Raw genomic sequence first — 19346 nt, forward strand, 5'->3', positions numbered from 1 at the left:
CCTGAGATATGATCTCTAACGCCCAGGGATCCTGAACATCTCTTGCCCAAGCCTGGGCGAAGAGAGAAAGTCTGCCCCCTACTAGATCCGGTCCCGGATCGGGGGCCCTCGATTCATGCTGTCTTAGAGGCAGCAGCAGGTTTCCTGGCCTGCTTGCCCTTGTTCCAGGACTGGTTAGGTTTCCAGCCTTGTCTGTAGCGAGCAACAGCTCCTTCCTGTTTTGGTGCAGAGGAGGTTGATGCTGTTCCTGCTTTGAAATTACGAAAGGAACGAAAATTAGACTGTCTAGCTCTAGGTTTGGCTTTGTCCTGAGGCAGGGCATGGCCTTTACCTCCTGTAATGTCAGCGATAATCTCCTTCAACCCGGGCCCGAACAAGGTTTGCCCTTTGAAAGGTATATTAAGCAATTTAGATTTAGAAGTAACATCAGCTGACCAGGATTTTAGCCACAGTGCTCTGCGTGCCTGAATGGCAAATCTGGAATTCTTAGCCGTAAGTTTAGTTAAATGTACTACGGCATCTGAAATAAATGAGTTAGCTAACTTAAGGGCTTTAAGTTTGTCTGTAATCTCATCTAGTGTAGATGATTGAAGTGTCTCTTCCAGAGACTCAAACCAAAATGCTGCTGCAGCCGTGACAGGCGCAATACATGCAAGAGGTTGCAATATAAAACCTTGTTGAACAAACATTTTCTTAAGGTAACCCTCTAATTTTTTATCCATTGGATCTGAAAAGGCACAGCTATCCTCCACCGGGATAGTGGTACGCTTAGCTAAAGTAGAAACTGCTCCCTCCACCTTAGGGACCGTTTGCCATAAGTCCCGTGTGGTGGCGTCTATTGGAAACATTTTTCTAAATATCGGAGGGGGTGAGAACGGTACACCGGGCCTATCCCACTCCTTAGTAACAATTTCAGTAAGTCTCTTAGGTATAGGAAAAACATCAGTACTCGCCGGTACCGCAAAATATTTATCCAACCTACACATTTTCTCTGGTATTGCAACTGTGTTACAATCATTCAGAGCCGCTAACACCTCCCCTAGTAATACACAGAGGTTTTCCAGCTTAAATTTAAAATTTGAAATATCTGAATCCAATCTATTTGGATCAGAACCGTCACCCACAGAATGAAGTTCTCCGTCCTCATGTTCTGCCGCCTGTGACGCAGTGTCTGACATGGCCCTAATATTATCAGCGCACTCTGTTCTCACCCCAGAGTGATCACGCTTGCCTCTAAGTTCTGGTAATTTAGCCAAAACTTCAGTCATAACAGTAGCCATATCCTGTAATGTGATTTGAAATGGCCGCCCAGATGTACTCGGCGCTACAATATCACGCACCTCCCGAGCGGGAGATGTAGGTACTGACACGTGAGGCGAGTTAGTCGGCATAACTCTCCCCTCGTTGTCTGGTGAAATATGTTCAATTTGTACAGATTGACTTTTATTTAAAGTAGCATCAATACAGTTAGTACATAAACTTCTATTGGGCTCCACTTTGGCATTAGCACATATAGCACATGTATCTTCCTCTGAATCAGACATGTTTAACACACTAGCAATTAACTAGCAACTTGGAAATGCTTTTTTAAGTAATTTACAATAATCTGAAAACGAACTGTGCCTATAAGAAGCACAGAAAAAATTATGACAGTTGAAAATAATTAAGTTATAGCATCAATCTTTGTCAGAAATATACAATTTTAGCAAAGGATTGTTCCCATTAGCAAAGGATAACTAACCCAGGCAGCAGAAAAAAATACACAAATAAACGTTTTTTATCACAGTCAACTACAATCTTCACAGCTCTGCTGTGATGATTACCTCCCTCAAAAAAGGCTTTGGAGATCCCTGAGTTCTGTAGAGATGAACCGGATCATGCAGGAAGAAAATGAACCTCTGACTGAGTTTTTTGATGCGTAGTAAAAGCGCCAAAAATGGCCCCTCCCCCTCACACATAACAGTGAGAGAGATCAGTGAACTGCTTTAATTTAAACAAAAACTATTGCCAAGTGGAAAAAATAGTGCCCAAAACATTTTTTCACCCAGTACCTCAGAGAAATAAACGTTTTTACATGCCAGCAAAAAAACGTTTAACCTCAATAAATTAATTGTTATTTAAAACCTATTGCAAGTCCCTGCAAATTAGGTTAAGTCTATGCATACAGTATAAATCCAGTGAAGTACCATTCCCCAGAATACTGAAGTGTAAAATATACATACATGACAGCCTGATACCAGCTACATCTACTGCATTTAAGGCTGAGTTTACATTATAACGGTATGGCAGGATTTTCTCATCAATTCCATGTCAGAAAATAACAAACTGCTACATACCTCTTTGCAGATTAATCTGCCCGCTGTCCCCTGATCTGAAGTTTACCTCTCCTCAGATGGCCGAGAAACAGCAATATGATCTTAACTACTCCGGCTAAAATCATAGAAAAAACTCCGGTAGATTCTTCTTCAAATTCTACCAGAGAATGAATAACACACTCCGGTGCTATTATAAAATAACAAACTTTTGATTGAAGTTAATAAACTAATTAAATCACCACAGTCCTCTCACACATCCTATCTATTCGTTGGGTGCAAGAGAATGACTGGGGGTGACGTAGAGGGGAGGAGCTATATAGCAGCTCTGCTGGGTGAATCCTCTTGCACTTCCTGTAGGGGAGGAGATAATATCCCAGAAGTAATGATGACCCGTGGACTGACCACACTTAACAGGAGAAATATATTTAAAAAAAAAAAAAGAAGCACCAGTCGTTCAACAACTGCTTCTTAACATGTTCAAAAATGACTGAGAAGTCCTGCTGCAAAGCGATTGGTTGTGCGAGAGGCACGGGGCAAAAGTTGCATGAGCGATTGCTCTTGCAATCTTAAATTCAGGCAGCCAATACTGCTCGGGGTGCTCTAATGGAAAATAATAATGTGGATTGTAATAAAAAAAACACACATAATAAAAACCATAAGAATCACTGTTTTTTATTCTTTAACGGGACATTAAACACCTCAAGATATTAATATAAATTGTTTAATTACATGTGGTAAATCAACTTTGCAATATACGTTCATTATTTATTTTGTTCTCCTTTCCTGTAATTTAATTCTAAATATTGTAGGCTTTCGAAATTCACGTTAAACAGAGAAGTGCAGACACAGCTTTATTCTGCACAGTCATTAGTTGCACACTCTTGTAAGCCATTTATAACCATTCATAATTGGCCTTACCTTACAAAAGGAGACCTAAGTTACAATATGGCGGTGCCCACTGCTTTATGGATATGAACTTTACCCTTATTTTTTCAATATTTAAACAACTAAAACAATTTTTAAAAATACATGTACAAATTATTCTCAGGCTAATCTTTGCTCTGAATACATCACTCAAGTAATGATTTATTTAGGGCCAGATTACAAGTGGAGCGCTAATTAACGCTCCCGTTCAAGTGTTAACTGTGCTAGAAGCTTTTTGCGCAGATATATATAGGGATATCTATTTTTTTTTTAAATGGTGTGCAGATCATTGGAATGTGAAATATTTACAGTAAATATACAATATAACACTTTATTAAATATAGATATGTGTACATATGTATTTATGTGTTTATATGTGTATATGTCTGTAAAAACATATGTATACATATATAGACATAAATACATACATATACATATTTAGACATGTATATGTATGTATGTATCTCAATGTTAAAGCCCTTTGCCTGCCCTTTTTTTCTCTAACACCTGAGTCGCCAAATCTTTACGCGCTTATAACTTTTGTGTGCAATACTTTTTGCAATCATTTCTATGAGATAGTGTTATTATGAGTGTAGTTATACTTTGTAATGTATTTTTGATGTGTTATGTTCAATTTTTTTGTTTCGAGAAACAGTTAACCAGAGCACTGAAGTTGCTGCAATTATTTTAGCGTAAATCGTATTTACTTTCAACTTGCAATACCAGCGGTAGCACAACAATCACAAACACCCGCGATAAACCCTTTATCGCACACCCGCAAATGTTTGCGCTCCACTTGTAATCTGGCACTTAGTGTTTAATGTTCCTTTAAAGTTCAAGTATAAAGTTAACAATTGTGTTAACAATGAACAACAGATTGATCATATTTTCTTTCTTCTGCTGTAAATTATTTGTGATGTGAATATTTTACCTGGTGGAAAAGTGGACTGTGAATGACTGGAATTCCAAGGCCACTGGAACACATACCAAGAACCATATCATCAGGGGCATCATTGCTATAACATCGGCACTTGCTTTTCAGTAATTTCTTTACTGTTCCTCTGCTAAACACCATGCTTAAAAAAAATAAAATAAAAAAAAGTTATATTAATTGTCTTCATACTTTTATCTACTATACAAAAGGGGTGCACCATTTTACAAATGCAAAAATAATATATACAGAAGCAGCAATGAAAAGACATAGTTTAAGTTTCATAAAGTCTAAATTTCTATTTTTTCGTCTATCACCTGGGACCAGATCAAGCAAGTGACTGCTCTGAATTAAAAGCTGAGACCCTGCTTGAAAGTGGGTACAGCTGTAAAATTAATACATTGTGCCACATTGTTGGATCAGTTCCTGTAAGGTTTTTCTTGCTGCCTTGCCATGGTGGGTCAATCAGAGTGGTTCTATAAAGATGGCAGACTGGCAGACCAGCTTTACTAGTTTAGAGAAAAGATTTGTAAAAGATTTCTTTCTCCAGCGAACAGGTGGTTGCCTGCCCAAACTGAACTTGTGCACAGAGTATGGACTTAAAATGACCTGGAAGACAGTCTTGGATTGGAGGGACATACAACAAAACACTGTCACTTGATTTAAAAAAAAATGAATTATTTGCATTTATTGTGACGAATCTTAATATCCCACAGCTATTGTTAATATTGAAAGTCCTTATGGTATTACAGTAGAGTAGTTATAGTGGATGACCTACCTTATAACATTTTAATCAGAAGAGATTTCCCCTTTTTTAGATTTATAAGTTGCCCTTACAATTAATTAATTTTTTCTACATCAGAGTGGGAGAAGCAATGCTATGTGACTATACGGAAAAGTCAAAGTTTGCACCATATGCAAGCTTTAGTAAGTAATGGCTTAGCCTTAAAAATTCTATAGTAAAGAAAGTGTCTTTCCGTTTAATGGCCATCAAGAGTCTGTAAAATATTGTCTACTGGGATAAAATGTAAGTTGGTCACTGATCATGCTCCCCTAACTTAGATGAGCAAAAATAAAGATGTAAATGCCTGGGTGACTAGATGGTCTTGTATACACAAAAAGAGAGAAGCGCTCAACCTGGGAACGAACAATAGCATAATAGCTTGTTCTAAGGCTAGTTACCACCCCAAAAGCAGCCTCTTTTTGCCCGGCATGGACCTTTCACAGAAAAAAACTTTCCTGTAGTATATCGGTCTGATCCTGACTAAACAGTACAGTCTAGCACCGAAATACCAGGAAATTCTCTATGAACAAGAAACATGGCAAACCCCAGATGTTCATTTCGGCATAGGGGTGATGTGGGAAACCAGATCTGGACCTGTTTCTCAATGTGCCTAGAGAGATATAGGTGCATCACACTGACAACGTCCACAATAGGCCGAATAGTACATCTGGGGTTTCATTCAGAGAGTGATTGCCTGGTATTTCAGGACTGGACTGTACTTTTTAGTTAGGACCAGACTGATATACTACAGGAAACATCTTCTTTGTAAACAGCACATGTTTAGCAAAAAAAAAGGCTGCTTCTAGGGTGGTAACTAGCAATTGAATTGAACATGTAATTATGCTAATGTTTGTTCCCAGGTTGAGCCAGTGGCGTCACTAGGGTTGGTGTCACCCGGTGCGGTAAGTAATGGTGTCACCCCCCCCTCCCCCCAGAAAGCAGACACACACAAACACAAAAACACAGGCACACACACATACAAACATTTAGACACACTCAGATGCACACACAAACACTCGGAAACACACTCAGACACACACACAAAAACACACACACAAAAACCCTCAGGCACACACACAAACACTCAGACACACACACACACACACACACAAACACAAAAGCACTCAGACACACACACACAAACTCAGCAGTGTTGTGCAGTGAGGTCAGAGGCTGATGAGGCACTGGCTTTGATATGCCCAAGAAACAAACGTGTGTGTGTGTGTGTATATATATATATATATATATATATATATACATATATACATAACACTAAATTTCTGTTGCCAACAAGTATTTAGCACCTGAAAAGAGTTAGTTATGTCAACCTCTAGCACATAACACCAGTACTAGACAGACAGACCCACACACACACAGGCAGACAGACCCACCCACACACACAGGCAGGCAGACCCACACACACAGGCAGACCCACACAGACAGACAGAACCACACAGGCAGACAGACAGACCCACACACACACAGGCAGGCAGACAGACAGACCCACACACACAGGCAGACAGGCAGACCCACACACACAGGCAGACCCACACAGACAGACAGGCAGATCCACACAGACAGGCAGACTCACACAGACAGATAGAACCACACAGGCAGACAGAACCACACAGGCAGACAGACAGTCCCCCACACAAAGGAAGACAGACCCACACACACAAAGGAAGACAGACCCACACACACAAGCAGGCAGACAGACCCACACACACAGGGAGACAGACCCACACACACAGGGAGACAGACCCACACACACAAGCAGGCAGACAGACCCACACACACAGGCAGACCCACCCACACACACAGGCAGGCAGACCCACACACACACAGGCAGACAGACTCACACACACAGGCAGACAGATAGACCCACACACACAGGCAGACAGACCCACACACATAGGCAGACAGACAGACCCACACACACACAGACAGATACACAAACACAAACATTTCCAGCAGTCACTGGCTGAAAAAAAGTATAAAAAACTTTCCCATCATGCCACAACTCCCAACACACTATAAACTAATCTAACCTTTCTTGGCACTAAGGTAGAGCAATTGCACAGCTGCAATACACAAAGCAACACTGGTTGTATGCTAGAGTCAGTCTCTATTCTCCTTATCTAGACCCAGATTTTAAAATGAATATTTGACAAACACTAAAATCCTGCTAAGCAATTACAGCAGCTATATTAAATTTAACTGTAACAATGGTCTTAATAATGGGTACAATTACTAATAGTCTAAAAAAAGCCATGGCAAATTTGAGTTTTGGAATCAGTCAGAGCAGTGTTTTCCTCTCTAATATAACAAGCAGTGACAGTATAGTTATCTACAAGCAGCTGTCCATGATTCCAGGGAGAGAAAGAAAAAGCTACAGGCTGTACATGGCATTACATCTAGACACTGACAAATAAATAAGCAGCTCAAGGTGTGGGATTGGTGTGTCACTAGCAGGTATACAGTGTAAAGCAAAAGCTTTTTAGTGTAAAGCTAACATTTCTTTATTTGAAAACTAACTGCATGTTACAATTGCAATAACTACTTTTAGATGGTAACTAATAATTCTACACAAAACAGGGTGTAAATCTTCATTAAAGTCACAGTAAAGTTTGAATCTGTAATATCCACAGGGCAGGGTGTGCATAAGTATTTTACATACAGTTAAATGCCCTCTGTATTACAGAAGCCTGTATCAGCAGCATGAACCAGGAAATGAATCAGTATTACTCACAGACCAGTATGTTTGTCACAATCATAATCAATGTAATTTATCTATATTACACATAGCTCACAGAACATTGTATATCTGTGCAAACAACATTGTTTATCAGCATTATACACAAATAAGATAGATATTTCATATTATGCACAAGTCATTGTGTGTGACTATTGAATACAAATGTGTGTCTGTGATATAAATTGAGCAGCATGTGTTGGCAGCAGTATACACAGGGAAGCGTATGCATCACAATGTGTGTTTCTGTGCTAAGTGCCCAGTACACTGTAAATGCACTAAATATGTCTATAAATTCAGGGACTTCATTACTGTTGAGATCAGATGTACATATCAATTAAACTATGGTGCTTTGGTGGCTCTAAATATAGCAAAACATTTTGAAGCGGCACAAATATTCTGAGGGTCAATCATTTAGATGTAATTTATGTTGCTGATGTCATCATTAAATGGAATGCTTACTTTGTAAAAAAGAAAAAAAAAGTAGAAAACATCAGGGACTTTGCATTTTGCACTTAAACTTATGGGAATTACATCATAATAAAAAAATAAGCTTAATTAAAACACAATATATCCCTGTAAGAATTATATTTCACTTGAAAAGGTACAACACACACAGTCTGCACTTGATGTCTAATAAATATGGAGTTTCTTAACTAACAATTTGCAAGCACCAAGTACATACCATGGTACAGTGCTGAGTAGCCTGGCACACACTACTTATACACATAAGTGCTGGTTATGTTGTTATTATAAGATATTATATAATGGTAAATGTGCTACTAGTATACTACTGCTATATACTATGGTACAGTGCTGAGTAGCCTGGCACACACTACTTATACACATAAGTGCTGGTTATGTTGTTATTATAAGATATTATATAATGGTAAATGTGCTACTAGTATACTACTGCTATATACTATGGTACAGTACTGGTTATGCTGTTAGTATAAGATATTATATAATGTGCTACTATCAGATGTGTGAGTTAGAACAGCCAACAGCAGCATGTCATCTACAGCACTAAAATTACAATAAATGCCACAACAAACAGTTCCTTGTATGTTATGGCATTTATTGTAATTTTTTCCTTTTAAATCTTTAAGATTAATAGATTGGCTCAGTGAGCGTCAGGGCCGGTCCACTATTCATTTGGCTCTGGCTGGCTTTAGTGAGCAAACTTTAGTAAAGAAGTGATGGCTATGTACCTGTCTAATATGTCTATGGCAATTACACAGAGAGTCTCACACAGCACATCCATTGACTGAAGTCCACTGCTCGCAGAAGAAAGACCCATGCAGCTAAGTGCTGACTGACCACTCACAATGTCAACTCAGTTACTGTGAACTTGCCGACACTGCAGAGACACTCACCTGCCATTCTTGAGTCTCTGACCCCAGTGGCACTGGGGCTCCGCTCCTCTCCGTCCACCACCGTCCTCCTCCTCCTGTCCCTCCGAGATCCTGAGTCCCTCAGTCACCTCCAGGCAGGAGTGCAGAGCACACTAGCACAGTCCTGTCCTCCAAGGCAGGACAGACCTCCTCTGAGTCCACAGACAGCCTACAGCCACAAGTTAGGCAGCACGGTCAGGCACGCAGAGCAGCTCAGCAGCTCCCTCCACACTCTACTGAGTCTTCCCGCCAGTGATGTCTCGGCATGATTTCACAAACGGTCACATAACCCACACCTGTCAATCAGCAGCCCATTAGGCACGTCTCTCCGCAGTGCTGCTGAATGCTGATTGGCTCAAGTGAAAGTTAGTGAACTAGCTCATCATGGAGGCGGTTTTGAGAACCGCCTCCATTGGAGCTTGTATGAGGGCCCGGCGAGTCACCAGTGGGTGGGACAGCTCTAAGTTAGCAGTCAACACTGATTTAGATCTATGTTGCGCAATAAATGCAGGGCAGTGGACCGGCTCACTGCCTCCTAATGATGGTGACACTGACTTTTGCAGCGCAGAGCGCACTTTACTGTAATGAATCTGATAATAGTAATAATCACCATCGGGGGGTGGGGGGTACCCTTGGGGCGAGGGTGGGCATGGCCAAAAATTTAATAAAATAAAAAACACTTTTTTTTTAATAAATATTATTTTAAATCTTTTTTCCCCTCATTGGACAGGGGAGGCACTGCCTCCCCTGCCTCCTATTACTGCACATCACTGAAACTCAGACACACACACACAAACAAAATATGTAAACTGCACTGCATTAATTATAAAGCTCATGCCTAGAGCTGCTCCCTGGCTCAGCAGAGCATCAAATGAAAGATAAACAGAGCACTCTAAAAATAAATCACTAAAGAAAAGGTTTAGGCGCACAAACTATGAAAATTCTGCTCTCTGACTCTGTTCCAAGTCTGTCAGTGCACAGCCCCGGGCCGCGTGCCTACCGCTTCTTATGGCCAAGCACCTCTGCTCTCTGCCCACCCCCAGACCCCCGTCCTCCCTCCCCTCCTACCTCTTCAGTGTGCACTTAGTGTACCGTAACCGTACCGGTCTGGTGGGCATCATACGTGGCTCCTTCACTTTAGAGACAGTGTCAGACAGTCATGCGGTCAGGTGCCAGGCATCCCCCTCACGATTTCCCAGTTCCCGTTTAGAGAGACAGTACAGCAGTGAGCGACTCCACTGCTCCACACGTCACTGAAAAGTGAGCACAGATAGGCAGGCAGGTTTATGCTAGCAGCGCAACTTCGCAAGCCCCACAGCACGCCCATAACATTCATAGTGAAATTGGGCAGGGGAGGAGCAAAGTACAAACAAGCAAAAGCAGCTTGTGGAAATTGCAGCGCTGGCTCAAGGGGCAAAAAAATGAAGTGTCTACAACTTCCCAAGTCCCACTAATGTTCACAAATGCTGGCCCCTCTAATAAAAAAATATGCATCTCTACATTGTATTTCTTTGAATTTCAATAAAATTAAAAAAAAATAATACTTTTTTTTGGTGGTGTCATCCCCTGGAGGGTGTCACCCGGGTGTGGCCCGCACCTCCCTAGTGACGCCACTGAGTTGAGCGCTTATCTCTTTTTGTAGATGGCTTTGTAGCTTGAAACCTTACATTTTTTCTGTATGTGACAAACTTCTAGAAACAGTAATAAAGGTGAATTTTTAGGACCCAGGATTTTGAAAATCACTGCCCTGATATTGTATATCTCAAGCAGCCCCAGGAAAAGAATAGGCTTAAGTTTTGTGTCTTCTGGGTTCTCTGGGATGAAGAATGAAATATTTTTCAACTAACTGTGTAAAACATCTGAAAAATATTAAAATAAATATATAATTATATATGTGTGGTTGGGCCTCAACTTGTGGGATAAAGAACATGTTTTTATAGTGTAATGAGTTACAATGTTAGGCTGGTAAGGTACTGCTATGCAAGGAGTATATACTTTAATTACTGAAACAGTAACTACTACATACATACTACATTGAAATTCATAATAACAAAGGAATGCAAGTAAGTATCTTGTCTTGTTCCATTTGTATCACCAACATCAAATTAAATGCAATGATTTAAAAGGGACATTAAATACTAGTAAACAAATATTTCCATTATTTATTTTGTCCCCTTTTCCTGTAAATTAATTTTAAAACCCACAATTTTTGCTTATGTGATAAATTAATTTCTTTCATGATGGTGAGAGTTCATGAGCCATCACATGTGGGATTAAAATCCAGTCCTACAGGAAGGAGGTAAAACACCTTTCAAAACAAATCTTTAATTCCTCTTACTTTCCCATAATTCTTTAGTCATAGATATGGCCAAGAGAAAGGAGAAAATAACAACACTAGGAAAGGAAAAGCAGGGTAAAAGAATTGCAAACAAGTACTGCCACCAACTATTATGGAAAAACTAGGGTGGATCCGTGGACTCTCACCATAAGGTAAGCATAAATTTTGTTTTCTTTTATAAGATGGTGAGAGTCCACAAGACACCACATACAGAATTCTATACCCAAGCTGTGAATTCCACAAGATCACAATGAAATAGGCCAGGAAAACTGTTAAGGCAGGTAGATGTACTAAAAAAGCACTGCTGCCTGCAGAGCTATCCTACCAAAAACAGCCCCAGACAAGGCAAACGTCAAAATAGAAGAATTTAAGGGAACTGGAGAATAAACCCTTATCCAGTTCTTGTAAAAATTGTAGAATTTGAGGAATTCTAAAAGAGTTCCAGCAATAATTCTTAGACTCACATAAGGAATGTAAAACTTTCCAGATTTTGTGATAAATATTTCTTGTAACAGGCTTTCTGGCCTGCATCAAAGTATCTAGCAATTGAATTGAAAAACCTCTCCGAGAAAAAGGGCCCCATGTCCTAAGCATCTAAGTTACCTTTCGTGGGTAATTTTGGATCAAAATTCATATGTACAAAGCCGCGATCAAAGCTAAAATCCGTTATTTTTCAGTTGCAAGTATAGGTTTCCTCAACTGCTCGATCTAAGTCTTTTATTTTTAACAAATAAACCATCGATTGTCATAAAATTCACTATTAATCAAAATTACAACAAATCGGTTCGCTCAAACTTTCGCGTCAACTTTGTGTAGCAACCATTTAGGCAGCATATATATTAGAAATCAATAGGGGGTATAAGACTGATGCCAGGCTGAGTATTATAAATAAGTGGCTGGACAATTCAACCTTCATCAGTTTTTGCCAGCAGTGAATGACGATGGAGACATAGTTGCATTTGTTTATCTTCAGTTTACATTCAACTAAGAGTTAGAAGGGCAATCCAGGCACCTGAAGAAAATAATGAACATAAAAGAAGGTGAGTGCCGAGAGGTTTCTACCCTCGTATGGGTTTAGAAGCCCTGTCTGATCGTGAGGTTGCCCAGAGATTCCGTCTGGACAGAGAAGCTATTATCGACCTTTACAACGAAATCTCAAAATGTCTGGAGCCAATGACGTGTCAAGTGTTATAATTAAAAAGTTTTTTTTATAAGTTCTGGAAAATACTCCTTCTTATACATGTGACCTGCTTATCTTACCACTCGTATGACGATTCACCTTTCTGGTAACGTTGGGTACCAAAAATCATCTAATAGGTCATAGACAGCTTATAAACTTTGTACTTCCGCGCCGACCGAAGCTTCAAAGTTATCAATAATCCAATTGTCTTCGAGACAGATAAGACGTAATATTTTAAGGGGTGATTTTTAGTACATTCATGTAACAAAGTTGGTTCAGCTATGTTTGAATGTCGGCGACTAAATTCGATACACCTAATGTGATAATTTTGATGCCTTGGTACACGAGAGATTTTAGGTTTTGAGGCAATAAAGGGTTAAATAAATATAAATTTATGCAAAGCTCTAGTAATTTAACTTACCACAGACTCCGAGGAAAAATGGCAGAATGTCACCAAAGATGGCAACAGTCTGTAAGGGATAGGAGAAAGAGAGCACAGTTTTGGTGGGAAAAAAGTCTACACAGAAGGAAGTTCAAAAACTTCTGAAAATGAGCTCCCCAGCTTCAGAAATGATCCTGATCATCTGAAAGCCTGCTGAGAATAAGGACCAGAGCTCTGGTATGCATTTAAACGTGCAATGAAAATTTTAAAGAGACAGTACCTTAATTTTACTGTAAATGTGTAAAAGTTCCCAAGAGTGCCTACAACTGTATGTAGTGTTAACATTGTATGCAACTATGTCCCCAGGCTATGTAAATCATGTGCATTTCATTTATTACCATTACCTTGCTGACACTAAACACTTTACACAATGTTTTTTTAATATTTAACCCCTTAACGACCGACGACGTGCAGGGTACGTCCTCAAAAAAAAGGCAGTTAACGCCTGAGGACGTACCCTGCACGTCCTCGGTGTGGAAAGCAGCTGGAAGCGATCCTGCTCGCTTCCAGCTGCTTTCCGGTTATTGCAGTGATGCCTCGATATGGAGGCATCCTGCAATAACCTTAAATGGCCATCCGATGCAGAGAGAGCCACTCTGTGGCCCTCTCTGCACCGGACATCGATGGCTGGTATCGTTGGTGGGTGGGAGCAGACTTGGGAGGCGGGTGGGCGGCCATCGATGCGCCGTGTAATGTACAGGGGGGCGGGATCGGGGGCGGGAGCGACGGGGGCGCGCATGTGAGCGCGCGCGTGCACGGGGGGCGGCGGGCGGGCGCGGGAGGGAACCGCTACACTACAGAAAAAAAATCTGAAAATAGCTATAATAAATAAGAAAAGAAAAATGTTCCATAAAGTTTCTAAGTGATCTGCAACTGGTGGGAGGTTGGGGGGGGGGGGGGGGACAGCTACACTACAGAAAAGGGGATTTTTAAAAAAAAAAGATTCCTTTTTTTACTAAACTGGGTACTGGCAGACAGCTGCCAGTACCCAAGATGGCGCCCGCTAAGGCAGAGGGGAAGGGTTAGAGAGCTGTTTGGTGTGGGATCAGTGAGGTTGGGGGCTAAGGGGGATACTACAAAGCAGCATATGTAAATATGCTAAAAAAAACCTAAACCCCCCCACAAATATACCTTTTATTTTAGTACTGGCAGAGTTTCTGCCAGTACTTAAGATGGCGGGGACAATTGTGGGGTGGGGGAGGGAAGAGAGCTGTTTGGGAGGGATCAGGGGGTCTGATGTTTCAGGTGGGAGGCTGATCTCTACACTAAAGCTAAAATTAACCCTGCAAGCTACCTACAAGCTACATAATTAACCCCTTCACTGCTAGCCATAATACACGTGTGATGTGCATCGGCCTTTAGTGGCCTTCTAATTAACAAAAAGCAACGCCAAAGCCATATATGTCTGCTATTTCTGAACAAAGGGGATCCCAGAGAAGCATTTACAACCATTTGTGCCATAATTGCACAAGCTGTTTGTAAATTATTTCAGTGAGAAACCTAAAATTGTGAAAAATTTAAAGTTTTTTTTAATTTGATCGCATCTGGCGGTGAAATGGTGGCATGAAATATACCAAAATGGGCCTAGATCAATACTTTGGGTTGTCTACTACACTACACTAAAGCTAAAATTAACCCTAGAAGCTCCCTACATGCTCCCTAATTAACCCCTTCACTGCGGGGCATAATACACGTGTGGTGAGCAGTGGCATTTAGCGCCCTTCTAATTACCAAAAAGCAACAACAAAAGCCATACATGTCTGCTATTTCTGAACAAAAGGGATCCCAGAGAAGAATTTACAACCATTTATGCCATAATTGCACAAGTTGTTTGTAAATAATTTCAGTGAGAAACCTAAAGTTTGTGAACAAAATTGTGAAAAAGTGAACAATTTTTTTTATTTGATTGCATTTGGCAGTGAAATGGTGGCATGAAATATACCAAAATGGGCCTAGATCAATACTTTGGGGTGTCTTCTAAAAAAAAATATATACATGTCAAGGGATATTCAGGGATTCCTGAAAGATATTAGTGTTCCAATGTAACTAGCGCTAATTTTGAAAAAAAGGGGTTTGGAAATAGCAAAGTGCTACTTGTACTTATGGCCCTATAACTTGCAAAAAAAGCAAAGAACATGTAAACATTGGGTATTTCTTAACTCAGGACAAAATTTAGAAACTATTTAGCATGGGTGTTTTTTGGTGGTTGTAGATGTGTAACAGATTTTGGGGGTCAAAGTTAGAAAAAGTGTGTTTTTTTCCACTTTTTCCTCATATTATATAATTTTTTTATAGTTAATTATAAGATATGATGAAAATAATGGTATCTTTAGAAAGTCCACTTAATGGCGAGAAAAACGGTATATAATATGTGTGGGTACAGTAAATGAGTAAGAGGAGAATTATAGCTAAACACAAACACTGCAGAAATGTAAAAATAGCCTTGGTCCCAAACGGACAGAAAATGGAAAAGTGCTGCGGTCATTAAGGGGTTAAACAACTAATACCTAAAAATACATAGTATTCTCAGGCTAAGCTTTGCTTTGAATGCCTCATTATATCTAGCATTTATTTATTGTTTAATATCCATTTTATCAGCACTATTCAATTACTTTGCATATGAAGAGAGAAGCGCTCTACCAGGAACGAACAACAGCTCATCAGCTAGTTCTATGGCGATTTACCACCTAGGAGCAACCTCTTTTAGACCAGTGTGCTTTTCATAGAGGAAAACTTTCCTGAAATATATCAGTCAGATCCCGCCAAGTAAGGTCAGTCCAGCCCTGAAATACCAGGCAATTGAACAAGGAAAATGACAACCCCAGACAATCGTTTCGGCCTCCTATGGGCCTCGTGCAGCCACATTCCTCTAAGTACACTGATTATTTTGGGGCTAGACTGTGATAATGGGTCTCACATAGGTCTGAGAACCCCTATCCATAATGAGACTGAAGCACCTCAAAGTTTCATCTTCCCCCATGGAGGCAGAAAATAAGACTGAGGTGTACAGGGAAGTGGAAGGGATTTTGAAAATCTTGGTATGTTGGGTATTTTTTTGCCTCCTCTTAGTGGACAATGCAATCCCACATGTGATGGCTTGTGGACTCTCACCACCTTATGGTCAATCAGCAAGCGCTACCCATGTGTTGAACCAAAAATAGTCAGGCTCCAAAGCTTATATTATTGCGTTTCAAATAAATATACAAAAAGAACGAAGAACAAAGAAAATAATTAGAAAGTTGCTTAAAATTGCCTGCTCTATCTGAATCAAGAAAGAAAACATTTGGGTTTCATATCCCTTTAAGTATGTTGAAAACGGTCTCTCTGGAGCGAATAAAACAAGCACAATTTTAGAGCTAAACCAGGCTAACATAAATAATCAAAGTATATTGCAATGTTGTTTCAGTTTCCTTAATTAAACATTGTATGGGCAATTCAGTTGTGAGCTTAATATTACTTTAAATTAAAGACCATATATACTGCTGCTTTATTGTTCTGTTTTGTAAGACTTGTACTATAAATCTTTACATTTCTGCTTGCTGCAAATTAAACACAGTGTAACTATTACATTTGAAAATACACTACACAAACAACTTACTTTAAACAATATCCAGATGTTAATATATAATAAACATATTCTGTCTTTTAATCATTCACTGCTCAGTCTATCTGTGGTGTTAGTATTTGTTTGCTTTTTTCTCGTTATACTGAAAAACAAATGTGTTCTTTGCATTATCCATCCAAGTATATTTTATCTACTAGTTTATTTATATTTAAGCACCAAATCGCTATATTGACCAGTTTCTTAATTCAATGCTTAATCATCTGAAATACACTTTAAACTGAATTACTCTGTAGCTCTAACAAATAACGATTAACTTTTGAGCTACGACATTTTCAAGAAAATAAGCCAAGAATTCTATTAAAGATGTATAGCATATGCAATATATATATACAGTATATATAAAAAAAATTCTCTAGTTAATCTTTCAGTCACAAAAAAGCTATCAAGCTAAATCAAGCATTAAAACAAGGAATTTATATAGAATGCAATACAAAGTTAACTTTATTGCTACATAAAAAAACCATACAGACTATACTCATAGATGTGAGTTATAATTAGATGAAAGCCACAATTTAGGGGAAGAAAAAGCTACAGCATAACTGGCTACACTACTGGGAGCTAGCTGATGATTGGTGGATGCATATATAAGTGTCCTGTCATTGGCTCAATGAAAAAATGCAAATAGAAAGGCGCTTGCGTTATGAGGGGTGCGGTACTAACTTGCACGTTATTGTCACCGCTCCCTTACCTACAGTGCTGGTATTACAGGTTTTTCTAAACCTGGCGTTATTGGACAAGAAGTGAGCGTAGAGCAAAATTGTGCTCCATACCGCACTCCAATACCAGCGCTGCTTAAGTCAGCGGTGAGCTGGTTGTATGTGCTCGTGCACGTGCACGATTTCCCCATAGACATCAATGGGGAGAGCCGGCTGAGAAAAAGTCTAACACCTGCCAAAAAGCAGCGTAAAGCTCAGTAACGCAGCCCCATTGATTCCTATGGGGAAACACATTTTATGTTTACACTTAACACCCTAACATGAACCCCAAGTCTAAACACCCCTAATCTTACACTTATTAACCCCTAATCTGCTGCCCACAACATCGCTGACACCTACATAATGTTATTAACCCCTAATATGCCACCCCCAACGTCGCCGCCACTAGAATAAACATATTAACCCCTAAACCGCCGTACTCCTGCATCGCAAACACTAGTTAAATATTATTAACCCCTAATCTGCTGCCCGTAACATCGCCGCCACTATACTAAATTTATTAACCCCTAAACCTATGTCTAACCCTAACCCTAACACTCCCTAACTTAAATATAATTAAAATAAATATAAATAAAACCTAATATCATTACCTAAATTATTCCTAATTAAAACTAAATACTTATCTATAAAATAAACCCTAAGCTAGCTACAATATAACTAATTGTTACATTGTAGCTAGCTTAACGTTTATTTTTATTTTACAGGCAAGTTTGTATTTATTTTAACTAGGTAAAATAGTTATTAACTATTTACTAACTACCTAGCTAAAATAAATACAAATTTACCTGTAAAATAAAACCTAACCTAAGTTACACTAACACCTAACCTTACACTACAATTAAATAAATTACCTAAATTAAATAAAATTAACTAAATTAAAAACAATTAGCTAAATTACAAAAAAAAAAAAACACTAAATTACAGAAAATAAAAAACAAATTACAACATCTTTAAACTAATTACACCTAATCTAATAGCCCTATCAAAATAAAAAAGCCCCCCTAAAATAAAAAACCTAGCCTAAACTAAACTACCAATAGCCCTTAAAAGGGCCTTTTGCTGGGCATTGCCACAAAGAAAGCAGCTCTTTTACCTGAAGAAAAAAAATACAAACAACCCCGCCAACAGTAAAACCCACCACCCACACAACCAACTCCCCAAATAAAACCCTAACTAAAAAAACCTAAGCTCCCCATTGCCCTGAAAAGGGCATTTGGATGGGCATTACCCTTAAAAGGGCATTTAGCTCTATTGCGGCCCAAAGCCCTAACCTAAAAATAAAAACCACCCAACACTAACCCCCTGAAGATACACTTACAGTTTTGAAGATCCGACATCCATCCTCAACGAAGCCAGGAGAAGTCCTCATCGAAGCTGGGAGAAGTCTTCATCCAAGCCGGGAGAAGTGGTCCTCCAGACGGGCAGAAGTCTTCATCCAGATGGCATCTTCTATCTTCATCTATCCAGCGCGGAGTGGGTCCATCTTCAAGACATCCGGCGTGGAGCATCCTCTTCCAACGATGACTACCCGACGAATGAAGGTACCTTTAAGTGACGTCATCTAAGATGGCGACCCTTAGATTCCGATTGGCTGATAGAATTCCATTAGCCAATCGGAATTAAGGTTGAAAATATCCCATTGGCTGATGCAATCAGCCAATAGGATTGAACTTCAATCCTATTGGCTGATTCAATCAGCCAATAGGATTGAGCTCGCATTCTATTGGCTAATTGTGAGTCATGTGGTCAGTAAGCTATAACGGTCTGGCGGGTAAAGAGAAGCTGAAGGTAAAGTGAGTGGCGTTATTCGTATGTGCTGGATTGGTATTCTTAACTTTTACTACCAACTGACTATATTTATTGAAGGTGATTTTATGACACTGTGATTCATGAAAGTTATTCACATGAATTTTGCTTCTATCTGGATGAAATAAGACAATTCTAA

General features: G+C 39.5%; 1 protein-coding gene across 1 annotated transcript in view; it reads right to left on the bottom strand.

Annotated features, from left to right (window-relative positions):
• B3GLCT (beta 3-glucosyltransferase) overlaps positions 1 to 19346 on the bottom strand; it is a 1048073-nt gene that overhangs the window by 28319 nt on the left and 1000408 nt on the right. Inside the window, exon 14 of the mRNA XM_053708467.1 lies at positions 4171 to 4315. Within this exon, the coding sequence (XP_053564442.1) occupies positions 4171 to 4315 (145 nt within the window). The remainder of the gene's footprint in view (positions 1 to 4170; positions 4316 to 19346) is intronic.

This window comes from Bombina bombina, chromosome 3 (assembly GCF_027579735.1).
Source record: "Bombina bombina isolate aBomBom1 chromosome 3, aBomBom1.pri, whole genome shotgun sequence".
NCBI classification, from domain to species: Eukaryota; Metazoa; Chordata; class Amphibia; order Anura; family Bombinatoridae; genus Bombina; species Bombina bombina.